This window comes from Phymastichus coffea, unplaced genomic scaffold, assembly GCF_024137745.1.
Source record: "Phymastichus coffea isolate CEN01 unplaced genomic scaffold, Cenicafe_Pcof_1.1 PCOF00036, whole genome shotgun sequence".
Lineage (NCBI taxonomy): Eukaryota > Metazoa > Arthropoda > Insecta > Hymenoptera > Eulophidae > Phymastichus > Phymastichus coffea.
In genome coordinates, this window is record NW_026706847.1 from 125,971 (window position 1) to 145,268 (window position 19,298).

The window sequence follows — 19,298 nt, forward strand, 5'->3', positions numbered from 1 at the left end:
ATCATTGGTATATTCAATCTTATTGAATATCAATCTAATTGATTATCATATGCGTATAGATAATGTCAAAATAATTTGTAGTGATATTTATCTTCCATACAAAGCACTTCCCAGAGATTAGTAATTTATAAGGAAATGTAATTGAAATATGTTCATGTTTACAAAAATAATTCAGGAAAAATAATTGTAATGTAGTATATACTTATATATAATAATTTATACTATGTATACAGTATAAATTATTATATACACATATAGAGTATAAATTATATCGAAAACTGGTGTATGAGAATACACTAATTCTACTACAAGAAGTGGTTGGTAAACATTATGCATAAAACGTTTTAATAAATCTGACCTTTAGAACTAATGTAGCTTCTAAATATACAAAGTTGTATCGTATTGGACCTATTTACATAATGTACATAAGTATATCGTATGAACAGGATCACTTTGTTATAAAACAAAGTAAATATAAATATCAGGTTTTTCGAACTATGTTAGTGCACTAGAATATCAATAATCGTCAGTTTCCCGCCTCGTCTCTTAAAAAAAATTAGCTGATAATCTAAACATAAGATTATCACAACATTACTAAAAAAAATCCCCAATTGAACTCTTTAATTTGAAAGAAAAAAAGAAGAGAGAAAAGATTGAATGTACCAGTAGTTCGCCCCTACTATAATATTATTATACAAATAGATTATATATTTTTATTCAACAAAATCATCTTTAATGTATCCAATAGATTTATTTTATTAATATTGAATTTATTTTTTGCTTCTATATTACTGAAACTTATTCAATGAAAAAAATTTGATGAAATTGGATGAAAAAAATCAAATGAAAAAAATCAAATGAAAAAAACCACCATCACGAGTTGAATATAAAAAATATTATACCTAAATACATCTCTTTCGTCTCTATTCTCTTTTTCTATTTCGGACACAGAACTATCACGAGATTATGCTGTACTGAGACTGACTATTTCTTCTGTTGATTATATAGTTTTCTTTATTATTTATTTTCTATCCCCCTGATAAGGGTGTTAGTGATTTAATAAAGTACTAAAATTACATAAAAAGAGACCATGTAATTGAAATCATATGGAAGATCTTACATATATAACGTCACTGAAATGAATTACGTTTGTATACTATTTTGTGTCATTTAACATTTTACGCGTAGAAAGATTTGTTAGCTTGTGTTAACTTTTAATTTCTTTATTTATTAAAGGCTGGCAAGTAATTTTTTAAAATGTATCTTTACTTCCGGAAAGTTAACGGTTTGTTCTGAGAATAGTTTAAGAAAGATTAAAGTGTTATTGTTGTCAAATTTAAATTATCAATGTTATTTATGTTTGTTTTTTTACTTTTATCAAATTCTATTGCTTTAATTAGCTCGTAATTGTCAGTATATACAATTTAGTAGTAGTGTTGTGTAAACTTTCAATAATTTTATACATCAGCATTTCTAATAATGTTGGTAAGCTCACAAGGGAACAGTCCCAACTGTCCGCCTCCGATTTTGCTACAATTTGGATATGTTATAGCTAATTAAAAAATAAAAGATACCTGTTTTTTTTTCTTTTTTTTATCGTCGGAAAAGGCTTTCTAAAAGGTGAAAGCCATCCTCGAAAATCACCCCTCAGAGCCGTTTTCTATTATTATTTTTGGTTTCCACTAATATTTTTCAATGAAACAAAATGGAACAAATTTTCTTAGGAAAAAGCAACTGGCTTCTATTTTGTTTCATTAAAAAATATTAATTGAAACCAAAAGTATTTATAGAAAACTGCTCTGAGAGGTGATTTTCGAAGATGGCTTTCACCTCTTAGAAAGTTTTTTCCGTCGAAAAAAAATACACGTATCTTTTTTTTATTTTTTAATTAGCTATAACATATCCAAATTTCAGCAAAATCGGAGGCGAAAAGTTGGAAACGTTCCTTTGTCAGTCAACACGTCATGTTTTGAGGCAAAAGGTAGTTACTATATGTTTATATTGCCTGAATATTGAGTTTTCAGTTCAAGTAATTATTGTTTGTTACTAATTATGAATCTATTATTCTTGAGTTAAAAATTGTTATTATATAGTTTGTAAATCAAAAATCACATCTCTTTGATCTTCAATTGTGACTCTTTTTCTCTTTGTAAGAGTTATATGAAAGTCGATGAATCAATAATTATTTTAATGTGAATTTCCATGAGGCATAGGAATAAAATTTAAAAAATATTATATTTTATAGTTTCTAAACTGTTTTCTGTAAAGAGATCTTAATAAATAAATTTTGTAAATTTGACAAAAATATAATTATATACATTTTTCTCCGATGTTTTTGTATATTAAGATTAGCAAGTAATTCGCTATTCATAATTGCTAACATATGGAGACGATGTATTTTTTATATCTAGATTGAATAAAAAAAAATTTTCAAAAATAAAATAAACAAATTTTTCTGTTTAAAAGCATTTCAATGGTCTTGAAAATACTATAAAATTAAATAAACTCCTTATAGCTTGTTGGTAGCCATGTTTTTGTAACTACCAATCTCAAAAGATAATAAGATATTTCACGTTTATAGATAGTCTGTTTCATGCTTACATAATAAATTGTCATCTGCATACGCTTAAGGTGATAGCAAACAAAAAATATTCACAATTATGATGTCAACAGTGATGAAGCGTCTCTCAAACATTTTGATAAAAAGTAAAAAAATAAAAAAATTACAATTTGAATGTGTAGAAATAAAGAATAATTTATCGACGCAAGCAACTGCAATTGAAGTAAGTTACTATATACAATCATTTATATTTTTATGAAATAATGTGTTTTCAATTTTTATGTAATAAATATTCCATTGATATCAATTTTGAAAGTACAAAGTAAATGTAGATGGAGTTGATATAAATTATGTAAAAACTGGTTCAGGAGAACATGCAGTGCTTTTACTACCAGGAATGATGGGTATAAACATTGTATGTATAATAGCTTGATATATACATTGAATATCTACAAATTCTTGTTTGTTGACTCAATCAGGCACCATATGGACTGATTTCAAACCTCAAATTGATAATCTTAACAAAGAAAAGCTGACAATAATTGCTTGGGATCCACCTGGATATGGAAAGTCTAAGCCACCAAATAGAACATTTCCCAAAAACTTTCACAGAAGAGATGCTACATGGGCATGTAATTTTATGAAAACTTTGGGTTTTGATAAGTTTTCATTGATAGGATGGAGTGATGGTGGGATTACATCTCTCATTCTTGCTGCAACATATCCTGAGAATGTTAGAAAAATTATTGTTACAGCAACACATACATACATTACACCTCAAGAAATGGCACTATATGAAAGTAATTGAAACTTGTCATGAAAACTATAATTTAGTCTAAAAGAAAATTATATATAAATGTTCTGATAATAATAATTTTAGTATCAAAAGATCTTAGTACATGGTCAGAACGAGTGAGAAGATCTTTAATAACAATTTATGGAGAGAAATATTTGCAAGATACTTTAAGCAGTTGGATTGATGCAAGGAGATTTATTGTGGAAAATAATAATGGTGACATATGTAAAGGAGATTTGAGTAAAATAAAGAGTCAAACTTTAATTGTACATGGAAAAAAAGATATAATCATTCCCATAGAACATCCTCATTATATAAAAGCAAACATAAAAAATTCTAAGTATGTCTTTCTTGTTGCTAAGAATAGATTTCAATTATATATTCACAACAAACTAAATTTCCAATTTCAGACTTAAAATATTCAACGACGGTAGGCATAACGCGCATTTAAAATATGCAGATGAATTTAATGCTCTAGCTAACAATTTTCTTATAAATGAAGAGGATAAAAAATTGTGAATTAATTTTATAAATTAAATATTAAGTGGTGGTGTGCTAAATTATTTTTTAAAATGTATATATGTGTATATATATATATATATATATATATATATATATATATATATGTATATATATATACATATAATTTTCATAATGGTAAATATATATGTGATTTTTTTAATTCATTAAATAAAAAATTTATATTTCTAATCTTGTTTTATGTTTATATTCCATAAAAGTTATATGAAAATATTTTCAACAGTAACTTAGCTTCAATATATTTTTCAATTTTTCATTAGAAATTTTTTATCTCCCTTTCCCATGAAAAAGAAGATATAAGTTTATCGTAGTGTTGTCTGATAAGACGCAATAGAAATTTTACGAATAATTCTAATTTAAAAAATTCCGATAATTATAATTGTAATATAGTAATTTTTAACTTAAAGTGAATCAAAGATGTAAATATCTGAATACAGCCAAAAAGTTGCTATTTTGTAAATAAAAAATGTGGAATTCACTATTACATTTATTTTGATTTTCTATATTATTTTAACTACTATCTAATTTTCATTAAATTTTCTTCATTAAAATCACTCAAATCAAGAATTGAACGATGCAATAAATAATATATGACACCGTTTTAATTTTAATACATTTCACTTTTTACAATTTATTATTCATGTTATATGACATTTCTATTGGTAATATGAGTGAAAGAATCGTGGAAAGCCATATTTATAGTTCCTTAATTGGATTTTTGATTATAGTAAATTATGATGATGATAAAATTGTAACATGTGTTACTGATTATTACGTGTCTTGTATCATGAAGTTGATGAATAAGGGACTTTCTACATAAGAGCCACTGAACATCGGACATCAGACGTGCACGAAGGTGTAAAAATGAATTCATTATTTCATATTAATTCGTAAAATAAAAATAAATATTGCACATGGTTTTTTCAGATCATGTACTAATCTTTGGTAAAATAATGATAAACGATCGTTTTTTTACCCTAGTATTCATTAACATCCTACGTCCGATGTTCGATGGCTCTTATATAGAAAGTCGCTAACAAAATTTACAGATTTTCTAATGTATATTTAGTTTAAACTGTCGTAGTGAATGATTTTTTATTCAACTTGTAATTTTATTCAAATTTCAATAGTTTGCTTATTAATACAACGTTAATACAACGTATGAAAATAGGGTTTATAGATTTTAATACATGTATTTATATTTCAGAACAATTATTCACATTTATTTTCAATTTTATTCATTTTTTTTCTTTTTTTATAAAAAAAAAAACGGGTTTTTTTCCAAAATAATTTGATCTGAATTCTCTATTAAAAATTTTTTATTTTTTGTAATTATTTTTCTATAAATAATCAGAATATTCAAGGATGATTTTCCTTTAAAGGCCTGGGCTCGGAGAGGGCCATTTAATAGTAGATTTTCTTACAAGGGGGGAAAATGGAACTTTCGCACGAAGGTGGTATGACGGCCGAGGCGAAGCCGAGAAGGATAGAGAAAAAAAATTTTTCAAACTCCAACATTCATTGATTGTGCTTGGTTAGAAATTATTTCTCCAAATTATTGCGGTTCAATCCGAGTTCCCAATTCCAAAGATATACTCTCAAACTGTGCAACCGTATCGCCGTATAATGTTCGATCTAGTGTTGTACTTGCTGAGCTATACTCAACCGTAATCGACTGCTGACGAGCTTTTCATCAAATTTAACATTTAATAATTAAGTATACCAATTATGGTAGTAAAAAGCTAGATTAAAGAATTGTAGGTTATTGTATAATATTTATTAAATCATTTTGAGTTATGACTGTGTTCTTTGATAATTGACCAGGTAAATGCAATATACTTTTTAATTAATATTTATTTATTTACTTATTTTAGAATTAGAGATATAGAGGTTATATGTCAAAAGGTTGCACTCATATACCTTGTACGACTAATTAATGAAAAGCTCGTCAGCATTCGTTCGTTTCGTTTCGTTTTAATGGCTGTGGGTGCCTGAGGACTCCGATGCACCACAATTCAAATTTCGTCAGCATTCGAATTAAGTTACACTTCAGTAAGTACGACACTGATCGAGCATAAGACAAAGTTTGAAAATTTATCTTTGGAACTGGGAATTTGGATTAAACCACACTAATTTGGTGAAATAATTTTTAGGGACCCGAGAGATATCTTTCGAACAGCCATCGTTGGTGGACGATTGAAATTTAAACGTTTGATTTGATTGGCTCAGACTTCCTATATATAAGAGCCATCGGACATCGGAGATAGGATGTTGGACAAATACTGAGTTAATAAAACAAATTGCTTGTTTGTCATTATCTTATCAAAGATTTCTGCGTAGTCTGAAAAGACCATGTGCAATATTTATTTTTATTTTCCGAATAAATGTCAAACAATTAATTCATTTTTACACCTTCGTGCACGTCTGTTGCCGATGTCCGATGGCTCTTATGTTGAAAGTCCCTTACTGATGTGGTATCAAAATTAGGCACGGGTTCAAAATTATTTATTTATTGGGTACTGAGCAACGAATAAATTCAATTTAACTGTTATTGTCTTCAATTTATTCATTTTACAATGATTGTACTACATTTTAGTATATTTAACCAATATTTTGCTATTAAAAATAGTAACTTACTTGTGTCTAATAATAATTACTGTTTCGTTAGTTGATAAAAAAATATTTTCTTACTGTATAATACAGTATTATAATTTTTTTAAACTCAAATCACGTAAATCAAAGTTGTTCAAACAAACTATGAAATTAATTTAATCGAAACATTTTTTCAGACGATTCAATAATATATTTGATGATACTATTTCTAGCATATCTATGTTACTAGAAAAAGGCAAAGAATTTATCCAAATTATTTAAAGAGATGGTGCTTTAACTCAATGCTGCCCCAGTTGAAAAATAAATACTACTCATATCAAAAGCATTCGTGATAAACTTAAAAGAGATAAAGTTAAAAAGCAACTTACATCTACGTGATGTTATTTTTTAATTTTCTTGCACTTGCTTTTGGATCGTATTACATGTTATTTTATGTAATGTGAATCCGTAATTTAATGTGATCATAATTTAAGGTGAATCCAATTTACGTAATTGTATAAGTTAATATGATAATGATATTAAAATTATTGCATCAGAAACCATTAAAAAGGTACGCGTATATATGATAGTTAACGGAAACAAGTGCATATTTTTCTTTGTATAATATGTACAATAAATAGCAATTGAAAATCTAAGTCAATTACAATACATTTATGATAAAAATAAACCATTTTTTATTAATTTTAACGTTCAGTCTTGATAAAAAATGTTATTTTATTCAAGTTTGCTATTTAAAAAAATAACGTTCCGTCTAATATTAAAATTTGACTGTATTATGAATTCAAAAAGAATTTAAGATTTTTTCAAGATTAGCTCTGCACTTTATTATATTGCGACATAGTCGGTGTGGAAGAAAAACTCAGCAACCCCCTACTTCACGAAAAAAAGAGGCTTTTGTTATGCTGAAACTATTGAAGTTTTTCTAGGTTTCTAGGGTAATCGGTATAAAGGATATCGATACTAAGATATACTATTCAATTTATTACTCAATTTGATTTATTATTTTTAGATAAATTTATTATTTTTATTCGTTTTTTGTTCGTTATTTTTATTTTTAATTGATTTTTGCAACGTATATGCAAATTTGCAGTGACGTTTCAAATTCGTTGTCGATAAGTTTCTTGCCGTTGTAGAAACGTTTCAGTTTTTGAAGGCATAAAGAAATTGTTTTTTCAAAAAAATTTGTTAAACTTTCCAGTGACGTTGCATGCATATATCCATCTTTTAACCAGTCTGAAAATCCCGTTTATAGATATTGTAGGAAGGTTTTAGACAGGTTGCAAAAACATTACCGACTAACGTTGCTGCAACGTTCTCCAGATCAAGATTGAAACGTTTCAATGATTCACCTTTTGAAACCGAAGCGGACATTCAGAGGTCGCTAAAACCTTTCTGAAACTTTTCCACCTCGTTTCTGCGATGGTTGCTATTCGGTTTTATAATTACCGTTCATGTAGCTTTTCCACAAAGTATAGTGTTATTTGGAATTTAGGATGCTTATTATTGAAAACAAGAAAATAATGGTAACAAATAAAACATACGCATCTTTAATAAAGACTACCGGTGAGATAGATTAATAATTGAGAAAGATTATTAGTACAGAATAATATGAGTATCACCCCTGAAATAAACCTTTATTAAATGATGAATGTATTTTTTTCGATCCCAATTTCTTAAAGTCCAAAGGAAACAATATATGGTCTTTGCGAATTGACTAATAAGTAACTGAAATAAAATAAAAATGTTCATTATAATAAAATTATTAAAATTAGCAAGATGAGTCATATAAATGGTATCTGTATAATATTAAATGCATATTTATTCAAACTGTTCACATAAACTTACAAGCTAGTTTGGTAAAAACAGGTCTGGCTTATTAAGCTATCCTAATTATATACTGTAGTATATCATTGTGTTCTTCCATACTTCGTCTCGATTATGTATGTTCAATTGTTGTTTCATTTATGCGAGTTTTCTACTTCAAACAATTTGAGCGTCTTGAATTTTCTTTTCATTATATGGGAAATGTTTACGAATTAAAAAATGAGTTAACGTGTTCAATAATTTAAATATTTACGATCATTATAAAATAATAATAATTTAAATAATTTGTTAACTTAAATATTATATTGTTCCAATGAAGTTTGATAATGATTTTTTTTACGATAGATTAGAAATTTGGTCGACTCAAAAGTAATGCTTTCATTTATTATTATATTTTGTTGTTTGATGCAATATTTTTTACTTTTTATATGGAGAAGTAATGAAATACTATTGCATGAATATGTACAAGAATATTATATTGACATACTATTATGCTTGTCTGTCAATTGAAAATTATAATCGTATACTTCTTTATTATACTTATTATATTATATAGAATATTAAATCATTATTCGTTTAAAATATTCTGAAGATAATATATAATTTCTATAATAAAAATAAGCGTATAAATCAATAATAAAGATAGATTCTTAAATTCGTATTATGATTTTCTATGCGAGTGTATATGAGACACTAACGACAACATCAGAAAAATAATTATGTGCGAAAGTCTTTTGTTTTTTTCAACAAACGTGTACCGATTCGAATGGCAGGTTCTTTATTTTCTTGGATCAAATAGCAATTCAATTAGACATTTAATTTCAAATCTTTGATTACTGATCAAAATTTAGTGAACGTCGACAGATCTAATTATTAATAAATAATCGTGAAATGAGATAAAATTTTTCTTGATGCGTTTCATTTTTTCGGATAGAAAACTTAAAGGTAATTTCCCTTGGTTACGCTTCAACTCAGTCTCTATCAAATAGACAAGGTTCTCATATCGTTCTTATATTTTCTACTTAATACTATGAAACATAAAAAAAAACACAGGCAAGAATAAAAGTAAAATATGGCCCACCGTGTCACATTATTTATATTCGATTGAGCACATACTGTTTGTATTACATATATATTTTTTAGGTCACTGCAATTGTCACACGTCAATGCGTCATCGTTAAATTTATTTGTACGTTGAAAATGTAAGCGAGTTTTTATAACATCATACCGTCATGGTTTTATAAATTAATTATAAATGAGTTCAGTGATATAATACTTACCAAAATCATATGCTATAGAATAGAGGATCTTTAACCGCGAAATTCCGTCTAGTCCACCTAGATATCTAATTGGATCTTCTGGAATATCCAGCTGGAAATCCAACTGGACTTTTTCAATAGCTTGTCGATCCAACGTGGAAGATAGAAAGTAAGGGTGCTTAAAATTTATCATGATGTAGCTAGGCTACATAAGTTTTATTCAATTTATCTGAATAACGGATTTTGTTCAATATACGGGAAATAATATTATTCTATATCTAAATCTTATAAATAATATTAAACCTTTTTTACTCCATTGAGAAATTATTCCTAAAAATATAAATCTAATTTCTTTAAGTGACTTTGAAATACATATGGTTCAAAAACCGAGTACCAATCCGCCAAGGAAAATATTAATGCAACGAATGTTTCTTATTTATTTCAAGTCACTGAATCCTAGAAATACTACCTATATTTTCGAAAAACTAGTAGTACCGTTTGAAATGCCATTGTTTAAGCAAATCGTGAAAGCAAATTGCTTTCCAGTTGTTTTTTTCCAAACAAACTCATGGATGTTTATAACTGCTTTTCACTGTAAAGATTCCAAGTTTCAGAAACGAAGTACACTTGAGAAAGAACGCCCTTGTTGGAGTATAAGGCACGTAGGCGTCGTCGTTCCGAAATTCCTATGACAACAGCAGCAGCAGTTGACTTTTTTCAGCTTTTGCTGCCCACATGATTTCTCCCGTAACCGAAAATGTATGTGTGTGTGTGCGCATATATCACGGTCATGCAGTCGTAGGTGATGCTGAATTATGTTCCATTGATTCGTCATGAGTGCGCAGTCGTGGCTAATAAAATTGCACTGCCGCCAGTAAAATTAAAATTAGCGGCAATGCAATTTCCTTAGCTCTGACGAGACAATCTAGCTAGATAATTATTGTGAATTCGTTGTTGATGGAAAAAACAACGAGCCACGATTGGATTGAACGATCACGATGATAATTATTTTTCATTCAAATATACGTGCAAGCGCAATACTGTTAAATTAAAAAAAAAACATTTGACTCATCACTTAACGTCAGAGAACGTAAGAAAATGGTCAGTGGTTTCACGCAGCGACGCGAGAGAGCTCATTTCTCGTGTCTCTTTAGCCTTTCCAAAAGTGCACACATTTTATTTGCAATCTCGCGTTGCCAAGAACAGAGATAAGACCACGAAGAAACGAGTTTCACTGGAGAGAGGTCGCTACATCGTTATAACTGTACATGCACATATCTATACATGTAATTTTATTGCGCATTGAAAAAAATTGTAAATTTGAAAATTTAGCGTATTCCTATAATTTATCTTCGCGAAAACGAAGAAAAGCACTATCAAAGAGTTTTTTAATTAGTCATTTAATTATAGTAAAGTGCGTATGGATTGAATTAATGTTACAATACATACACACATTTTTTAACTATGTGATATAATAAATAAGAGCTTTATCCTTAATTATGTGAGAAGAATTAAAGTTATATCGCAAGCGCGTATGTAACCAGTATCTTTATAGAAATTTAGGTATAAAGAGAATTGAATTATTGAGTATGGTTGATAGTTTGCTTTAGTTAAAAGAATGGAAAAGTAAAGTAATATTTATTGAATAACCATACACTTGAAAGCTTCTATATTTATACTGAATTCAAATCTTTTGCTGAACATAAATGTAGGATATTAAATATTTAACGTTACTTATTCTAGAAAATCAAATATACTTATTCTTATCCCCAAACTACTAGAATAAGGTTATTATTACAGAAAGCCTGCTGAAGTCTGCTATTTACATAGCTACAGTAGTCTCTATACCGTTACTAGCACTTAATATTGCCTCCGTTAGAAATTAATGTTATATGATAATCAATTGAATGAAAATTGGTAAACACAAGTATTACCATGTAGCATTCTATTTTTATTTTTGTACAGGAAATTTTTATAATATTGTTACAATATTGTTACAATTTTTATGAATAAAATTTTATTTATGACTTTGGAATTATAGATACTAAATAAGATTTTTTTCTATCAGTAACGAAACGATAATTCTTGATTCTAAATATGACAAATTAATGACATATCATATTTATAAATTAAAGTAAATGTCAGCTAAATCAAATATTCATTACTCGATTCCTCAATACAATCGAAAAGTCGATGAATTTTATTAGCATTGACAAGAGGTAATTTTAAATTATTGCGCCCAATTCTAACGTCATATCAGCAAGCCAAATCACCAACTTCGATGATTAACTAATCATTTTTCAAAACTCTCTTTTTAAAAGTAAAATGAAAATAAATTCAAAAAATTTTATAGTATACGATAATATGATGATAAAAAAATATAAATAATATTATATATAAAGGAACATAAAAAGTTTGAAAAAATAAATAACAATATAATGCAATATATATAAAACTTGTTGACAATGAGTCAAGTTTGAAAAAGCGAAATGTGACATCTTTTTTAACAATAAATGAATAATTTTGAAATAAATTGAAGATATTCTGCACATTGTCGCTTTTTGACTAAATAAATCTTGAAATTTTGAATTACAAAAGTTGTTCATCAAGTCTAGATAAATCGAAATTTAAGCTCGGTACCGAGTTTCACATTGCCGAAGTTTCACTGTACCCTAAAGCGTTGCAGTTAACAATAAGCTCGCAATAAACAAATGCAAAAGTGAAAATAGGCTTGGCTAAGGCTTTAAATCATCCATGACAACGGCAAGCAGGCATGAAGATAGTTTGTGAAACGAGCGTGCATTCAAGATGTTTTTGTCACGAGGTCGTCGTGCCACATATATCCATCGCGCAGCTCGCTTTCCAACATAATTAAGGAATGGGCAAAAAGCTACCGTCGCGCAGTTACACGCTGGACACAATGTGTTTGCAAGTAACGAGTTTACGCTTAAAATTCAGTCGGACGCGTGTAGCGCGAGAATCGTCCGTGTCAGTCGCGCAGACGAAAAACGAAGTCGCGCGATTGCGACATATCGCAAGTATTGGCTTTCGAAGGTGTAGATGCGCGCAGAATACGGCGAAATAAGAACGCTGCCCGGCTCTCTCGCGGGGATGAGTCACGCGCGCACGGCGGCAGCTCGAAAACCCCCCTTCGCCAGACGACAGAGGAGGACGTCACCATTTACGGAAGCTTGCGCCGATTCGGGCACAGCTCCTTTTTCCGACTATATACGTCGCGAGAAAGCGACGGGGACTCGATCTCGTCGGCGAACTGCTGTTGCCCTCGCGCTATCAAAATCTTGCGGCCTCGATATCATTACCCCCTTCGAGCCACTCTATCTCTCTTTTATGTAAAGCACCCAGACGTCGTGTGTTGCTTCATCGACCGCTGAAATAATTCCAAAGGGATTTATTATTTTCGTTGGTGATTTTTTGCTATTTTGCAATTCTGCGCAAGCTCCTGACACGCTCCACGAGTGTTTGACTAGGATATCGTCCGTGACGTCGTTTTCTGCTTTTCATCTTGACATTGTTTTCTGCCAGCGAACATCCTTAACATTGTTGCACTCTAGATCACCTCGTTTGCATACATACACTCTTTTTTTCTTCATTGTGTTCTAAGGTCACGTGTCAGTGGTTCTTCACTGACAATTGAGTCTTTTAATATTGCAATAAGTCAATTTCGCTAACACAGATATGTGCATTTTCAAATTCATAAATTTACGCCTGTGTCATCACTGAATCCGGTATTTTATTTTGGTTCGCATTAATCTCCAATTATAATTGATATGCTAATGAGTATAGTTTGCAAAAATCCATTCGCGATCCGCAAATTTCGTTTAAATATTAGTTTGTCGCCTTTTTCGTCAAAAAAGAAAATATCTTTATAGCTATTTAATTAACGCGAAACCGCAATACAGCTCGTCAACAAATCTGATCTCATCGTGAGTTTAGTCTATGACTCAAAGACCGAGAAAAGACATGCAAACAACTCCGTTTCGAGGCACACTCGCGCGTAAAGGTATATATCATCCAGGACAAATGTTCAATTTATATAATCGAAAGGAAAGGAAAAAGGAAAATGGAGGAAACGAGCTGTTGCTCGTCGAGGGCTTTACGCAACATTTCCCAAAGTTCGATTCGTCATTTTCCATCCAGACATCAATCCTACACACTCCCGTCGAACTTCACAGCACCTTTCCCTGAAAGTCAAAAGTTGAGCGCAGGCACGCGAGCAGCCCGGTGCTCACAGCTCGCTCAATAATAATATCCACAATTCAATCGAGCCTCGCGTCGAGCGTCACGTCAGACGGAAGCGTCGCGGCGCCAGCCCTGTGCCTGTCGTTTTCGATCAATAAACACGAGTAGCGTACACGCGCGAGCGACACCGCCTTCCCTCCTTGTTTCTTTGGTTTTTCAATATGTCCGTGCGTGGTCGCGTACCTGCTGCTAGATAGGCGGCGCAGCTCCGAAATAAAGGTCGGCTGGCTGTGTGCTACGTAGCTCGCGGAAACCACCCCTCTGGCGATCGATTCGCTAGCCACGTGGACTCATCGGTCCGTTTTGTCCTGGCGTCGCCGTCCGATGTGCGGCCAGATTGCGAGGCGTCGATTCGAGGACGGCCGTTCTTATTTATTATTATTCTTTTATCGGGGCTCAATGCAACGAAAACCGCTGAGTAATGGCTCGCGTTATTTTGGCGCGCAGGCAGAACCATTATTTCTTTGTTTTTCCTTCTTCGGTTGAAAATTTGTTGGGCGCGCTGGGATCGCAAATAAAAAGGCAGCGTCGATGAATTAAACGCCCGTAAATTCCGTCAAAGCCATTAACATGAGTTACAGCCGGCTTCGATTTTGCCAATAACTTGGCGAAGCCCAGCAAAGAGTAGAGAGCAATTGGCATATTGTGCCGCTCGGCTCGTGAAAAAGGCAATCCACCGTGGCAAGCGCGACGGCAGCTATGAGCGGGCGGCGGCTAAATCATTATCTGGAGCATCGCGCTAATTGAAGTGCGAGCGTGATGTCATTGCAGTCAGCTCCGTTCCAAAGAACAATAGGCAATGAGATAATAAGCCGAGCGTATCGGCCTGCTCGCGCTTTCGGCTCGACCACGTCCTGTGTACGTGCGCGCGTCCGCGCGAACATGCGAGATTCGCTTGCGCAACGCGGCGACGTATACAGCAGCGAGCGCAATATTGATATCTCGGCCGGCGCGGCTGCCGCACGAGGCTATCCTACATGTACGCGCGGCGCTCTCGCCGCGATCTGTCATTTCCTTTTACTCCCATTTCGCGCGCGCGCGTGCAGCTCGCTGTATGCGCGGCGGCGAGCAAGCCTCTTCGGTGATCCCCGCCCGTTGCGTAACAGCGCACCATTGTGCCAATTGCCACGACAGACGCAGACGCCCGCGACGCGGGCGGAGCGTTTTACTTCGGTGACTTCGGGCTTCGTGCTTGAGTTCGCTCCGTTGTTCCATCGTCGTTGCCCGCGATAATCTCATTACGTTGGCACTTGATCGCGCCGACGCACAAACGTGAAATTTCGTTACCACGAGGTCGAGCATTTTATTTTTCAATTAAATCCGTATCCCGTTCCGTTTCAAGTTTGCACCCGTACGAGAAATTCGTTCTAAAGGCAATCCCGCTGGTTTTCTACGTGTCAAGCTCTCTGCTGAGAGCGAGAAGCAGCTTTGAATCCGATCTACTTTCACGCTCCTATTTTCTGCCTCTTTCTATACATCCTCGACGGCGCCTCGAAAAGGAAACGAAATTTATATTGTCAAATCACAGGACGAGACTCGATAGATACCCACGGCACGATTGCAGATCCTGATAAGCTTTGATCCGTGTGTAACCGTTTAATTGACTATGAAAAAAAAAAAAAAAAAAAACGAAAAAAAGAAAAAAATCTATTGGCCTGTAAATGAAATCGATCGCAGCGCAGAGTTGAGAAAAGAAACGATAGGTCAGGTACTTTAACGAGGGAGCGCTGAGAGAGAAATGCTGATGGGGTTTCCATTGGTGCGCATCAAGATCGAAGCTTGAGAATGCAGGCACCCATACAGAGGCCGATAATCTCGCTGCTCTCTCGGCACGAGCTCGAGCGCGCCTCGCTTCGATCCGCGTCCGGCACCGTTAAAGCATGCCTCGCGTCTGTCTGCCTGCTGATGCGCCGTTAAAACTCGCAGTCCACATACACAAAGATCCGCGATTTCTCTCAGTCAGACGCATACACACTCGGCCCTGTTAGTCTGTCTGTCCGAGGTGCAATTACGGGTTCTCGCGTCGGGCTTAATTACTTCATATACCGCACGCACCCATAATACAATTGTCGATAATCCTGAGTCCACGTCGAGTCGTCAACTTTTTTTCCGTCGCCATGCACGCAAAGCAGTCGGTCGATATCTTCGATGCCGTTCAGGCGAACTCTTTTGTCTTTGTTGTCGAAAATTTATTTACTTTTTTTAGGTAGTATATGCATATATTTATTGAGCTATTCAAGGGACATTATGCGATCAATTTCACGTATTAATTGTACGTCTCAGCGGTTTTACGCGTGACATTCAATCTTGATTGGACATTTCCTACTGGGGATTTACTAATGCCTTTCTTTCAATGCACGTAAGAGGTTCAATTCACTTTTCTCGTTGTAATTGCTATACCGCGAACGCGATGAAAAAGATCGACTAACAATTAAATTTTACAGCTACGCAGCACTGAAATCACGTTGCTCAAACGCAGGCCTGTGCCTCTCGTTATAATAACAGCGTGAGTTTGAAGAGAAAAAAAAGAGGAGGAAAAAGAATTCCCTTGACTCTTTTTTTTTTTTCAATGTAACGAACGAGCCCTGCTGATGCGCACACTGTCAGAGCGTGTAACGCACGCACAGCGAATTTTTCAGCGAGAGCGCAGCGAAGGCGACGACTGTACGTTCCATACATATAAGGCAACACGAGAGAGTCGCCGGCACGAAGTATATAGGTATACACCGAGCGAACGACTCGCTTGCAACTCTCGCGCGAGAGGAGACAAGCCTTCGAGCTGCATGCGTCGGCGCCGCTATCTGCGCGCATTGCAACAAAACGTCCGCGCCGCTTGTGCTCCCTTATACACCGCGGCCAGCCGATATACCCGGCCTCCGGTAAATATTTGTCGTTCGCGGTGCCTATACGCGTCGCTCCTCCCGTGTCCGCGCGAGCAGCTTCCGCGCTCGACGACGACGCCAATTAAAAAGGAACGAGCCGCCCGAGCGCGCGCACCCCGGCGTTCGAAGCTCCCCCGAAGCGTGACACCCGCGCCGATGGGACAAGCGAGCGAGCGTGCTGCAACGCGCGCGTGCAACGGCAACGATAAAACAAAGCATGAAATACGGCTCGCTCGCGAAGGCAGCACTCGGAGGGACGTTTCTCATAGCCGCGCGCTGCGGCCTGCGAGCTGCCGTGACGAGGGCATATTCACGACGGGAGCGTCCATTACGCGAGTGTGCGGCAGCGTTCCGTGTAATAACGAGAATGCCTGTACAACGCGAGCGAGAGAGAAATATATATCTTTCCGCGTTTTATTATTTCTTGCCCACACCCAAGCCAAGCAATGCCGGGCATGACACGGCCTGAGAAATCGCATTGGCAAAGGGTGCTCCTTCTCCTATGCCAACGCTATCGCATTGCCGCGAGCTTCAAACCTCCGCGTTATTTTTTTTTTTTTTTCATCGAAAGAGATCATTTATTCACGCGCCTCTGATAGCTCGATAAATACTTTGAATGATCAGTCGATTGTGCGGTTTTTCAGAGTGTAAAACGATAATACCGTAAAAGTATGTGTCCTTTTAAGTTTTATTATTAATTCCACGAAACGGCTGTTAATGAATTTAAATACATCGAGGTAACAAAGCATCATCGCAATGGATATATTTAAAACAGGAATAGTGACTGTCGTCTTTTCTGCTTCAAGTTTTTTATGAGGTGCACGTCGATACACATGTTTTTATTTAAATGTTAGTTCAAACACTTTTATTACAATCTTTACAAAATGTAAATTCACTAAAGAAAATCAAGATTTCATTGTGAATTCAATTGTCGGAATGACCTTGAGCCTGTCAAACACGCGTTCGACTGAGACTGATATTATAGCGATTATTGCCGTCGTTAAAATATTTCTCACGTGCGAGAGAGAAAGAGAGGCGATCCGATCGTATCCAATTTGCTGTATTGACGTGCCGAGCTCACACTGTAAAGAGGAGTTTTAACGTAGCACGGCTGGTCAATAAAAGTCGCATAGCCACGCACAAAGAAGCGACTTATAGAGACAATGTATACGTCCAAATCGATTTGACGATTTGGTTGGACTCGCGATGACTCTCGGAGCGCGTTATAGTATGCGTATACGCGCGTACGCGCCGAGAAGAGTGAGTCACGCATGTCGACTTTCTTCTCCGTCTCTCTAGGCCTCCCCTAGCGCGAAACGTGCACTACCGGCATCGCCTCTCTCGCACGTTTACGGACTCGCGATTTCATCTATATGGAGGTGACGCACATTTTGCTATAGACGCGAGGTACATTTGCTGTGCTAGTCGTCCCTCTCTCGCTATCTGTTTAGTTTTGCGAGTTAAATTTAGGTGTATACGCCTGCCTCTTTGTCGTGCAGTTTTAATTGAACGCACGCGATGCCCTGAGCAAATGAAACGTATCAGACTTGAATCTTTCATCTGGCCTAGTGATAATAATATGTTCGTGTAAATTGTTTGTTTTTGTTATACCGTGTACCCTGTTTCGTACTTCTCTTTAGAAAATATATACCATGGAACTTCGGATCCACATATTTTCATGTTCATTTTATACAATACTTTATACAATATTCTGTACGCAGAATAACTCTTTGGCAAGTGCAACTCCATCAAATCTCCGGCATTTCATAAATCTGTTAAGCAAGAAAATATATTTTAAAAAAGAGTCTTTCAGCACAGCTAAAAGCTGAAACAAAGGGAGAAAAAACAAAGCCGCTTGAAGCTAGATGCAAAAGCGGTGGTGAGTAAGAGCGTTCCAGAGGGGGAGGGTGGTGGTGGAAGAGGGAGGGTAGATACATGCAACCAAAGGCGAGCGAGTGGCAACGCTGGGGGTGAGTCATCATCCCTGGGGGTGATAGCAGGCTGTGGCAGTCGACTCACCCTCCCCGCTATTAAACTATGAAAAAAAGCCAAAAAAAAAGACAACCTGTATGCGCATCGCTCGGCTGACGCAAGAGATGATTTCTCTACGATGTAATCTCATCCCTTCTCTGTGTCAATGTGACGTCCACTTGGCAAGGGGTAGCTTTTCATCGTAAGCTCTTTATCGCAGGCTTGCACATGAGCAGCCAGAGGAGAGAGTATTATACAGTTACATTTAGACAGCTCGTCGCCCGGGAGAAAGAAACCACGTGTACGCTACTCTCTCATGCGATTGCTAATGACTCGACGATGATCGCCAAGCCGTAATTGGATCAAGCTTGTGAGCCTTTCATGTTTCAATTAAAAAGTTAATTGGCGCTGATACCTACTACTACAGGCAGGCCTTTCAATCTCGTATATTATTATATATACTCGATTTGTTTTTCTTTTACAGTCATTAGTGTGACTTTAAATATTTATACTCTAACTGGATATATGTACAGCAATGCATTAATGACTATGTGTTCAGTTCATTTTTTAATGCTTTTTTCTTTCTTCAAGAA

At 34.7% G+C, this 19,298-nt stretch overlaps 1 protein-coding gene across 1 annotated transcript; it reads left to right on the forward strand.

Annotated features, from left to right (window-relative positions):
• The first annotated feature begins 2,663 nt into the window (after positions 1 to 2,663).
• On the forward strand, positions 2,664 to 3,901 carry LOC131663657 (valacyclovir hydrolase-like). Its single transcript, XM_058934171.1, has 5 exons — positions 2,664 to 2,783; positions 2,877 to 2,964; positions 3,040 to 3,360; positions 3,441 to 3,696; positions 3,767 to 3,901. Exons 1-5 carry the CDS (start codon positions 2,664 to 2,666, stop codon positions 3,873 to 3,875), a joined length of 894 nt encoding a protein of 297 aa, XP_058790154.1. The 3' UTR covers positions 3,876 to 3,901.
• The last annotated feature ends 15,397 nt before the right edge of the window (positions 3,902 to 19,298 follow it).

What these genes read in the sequence shown, in the direction of transcription:
- LOC131663657 (XM_058934171.1), top strand. Translation starts at nt 2,664, where the DNA reads ATGTCAACAGTGATGAAGCGTCTCTCAAACATTTTGATAAAAAGTAAA. An exon ending in TTTACTACCAGGAATGATGG is followed by an intron (nt 2,965 to 3,039) that starts GTATAAACATTG and finishes TGACTCAATCAG; the next exon opens with GCACCATATGGACTGATTTC. An exon ending in GCAAACATAAAAAATTCTAA is followed by an intron (nt 3,697 to 3,766) that starts GTATGTCTTTCT and finishes TTCCAATTTCAG; the next exon opens with ACTTAAAATATTCAACGACG.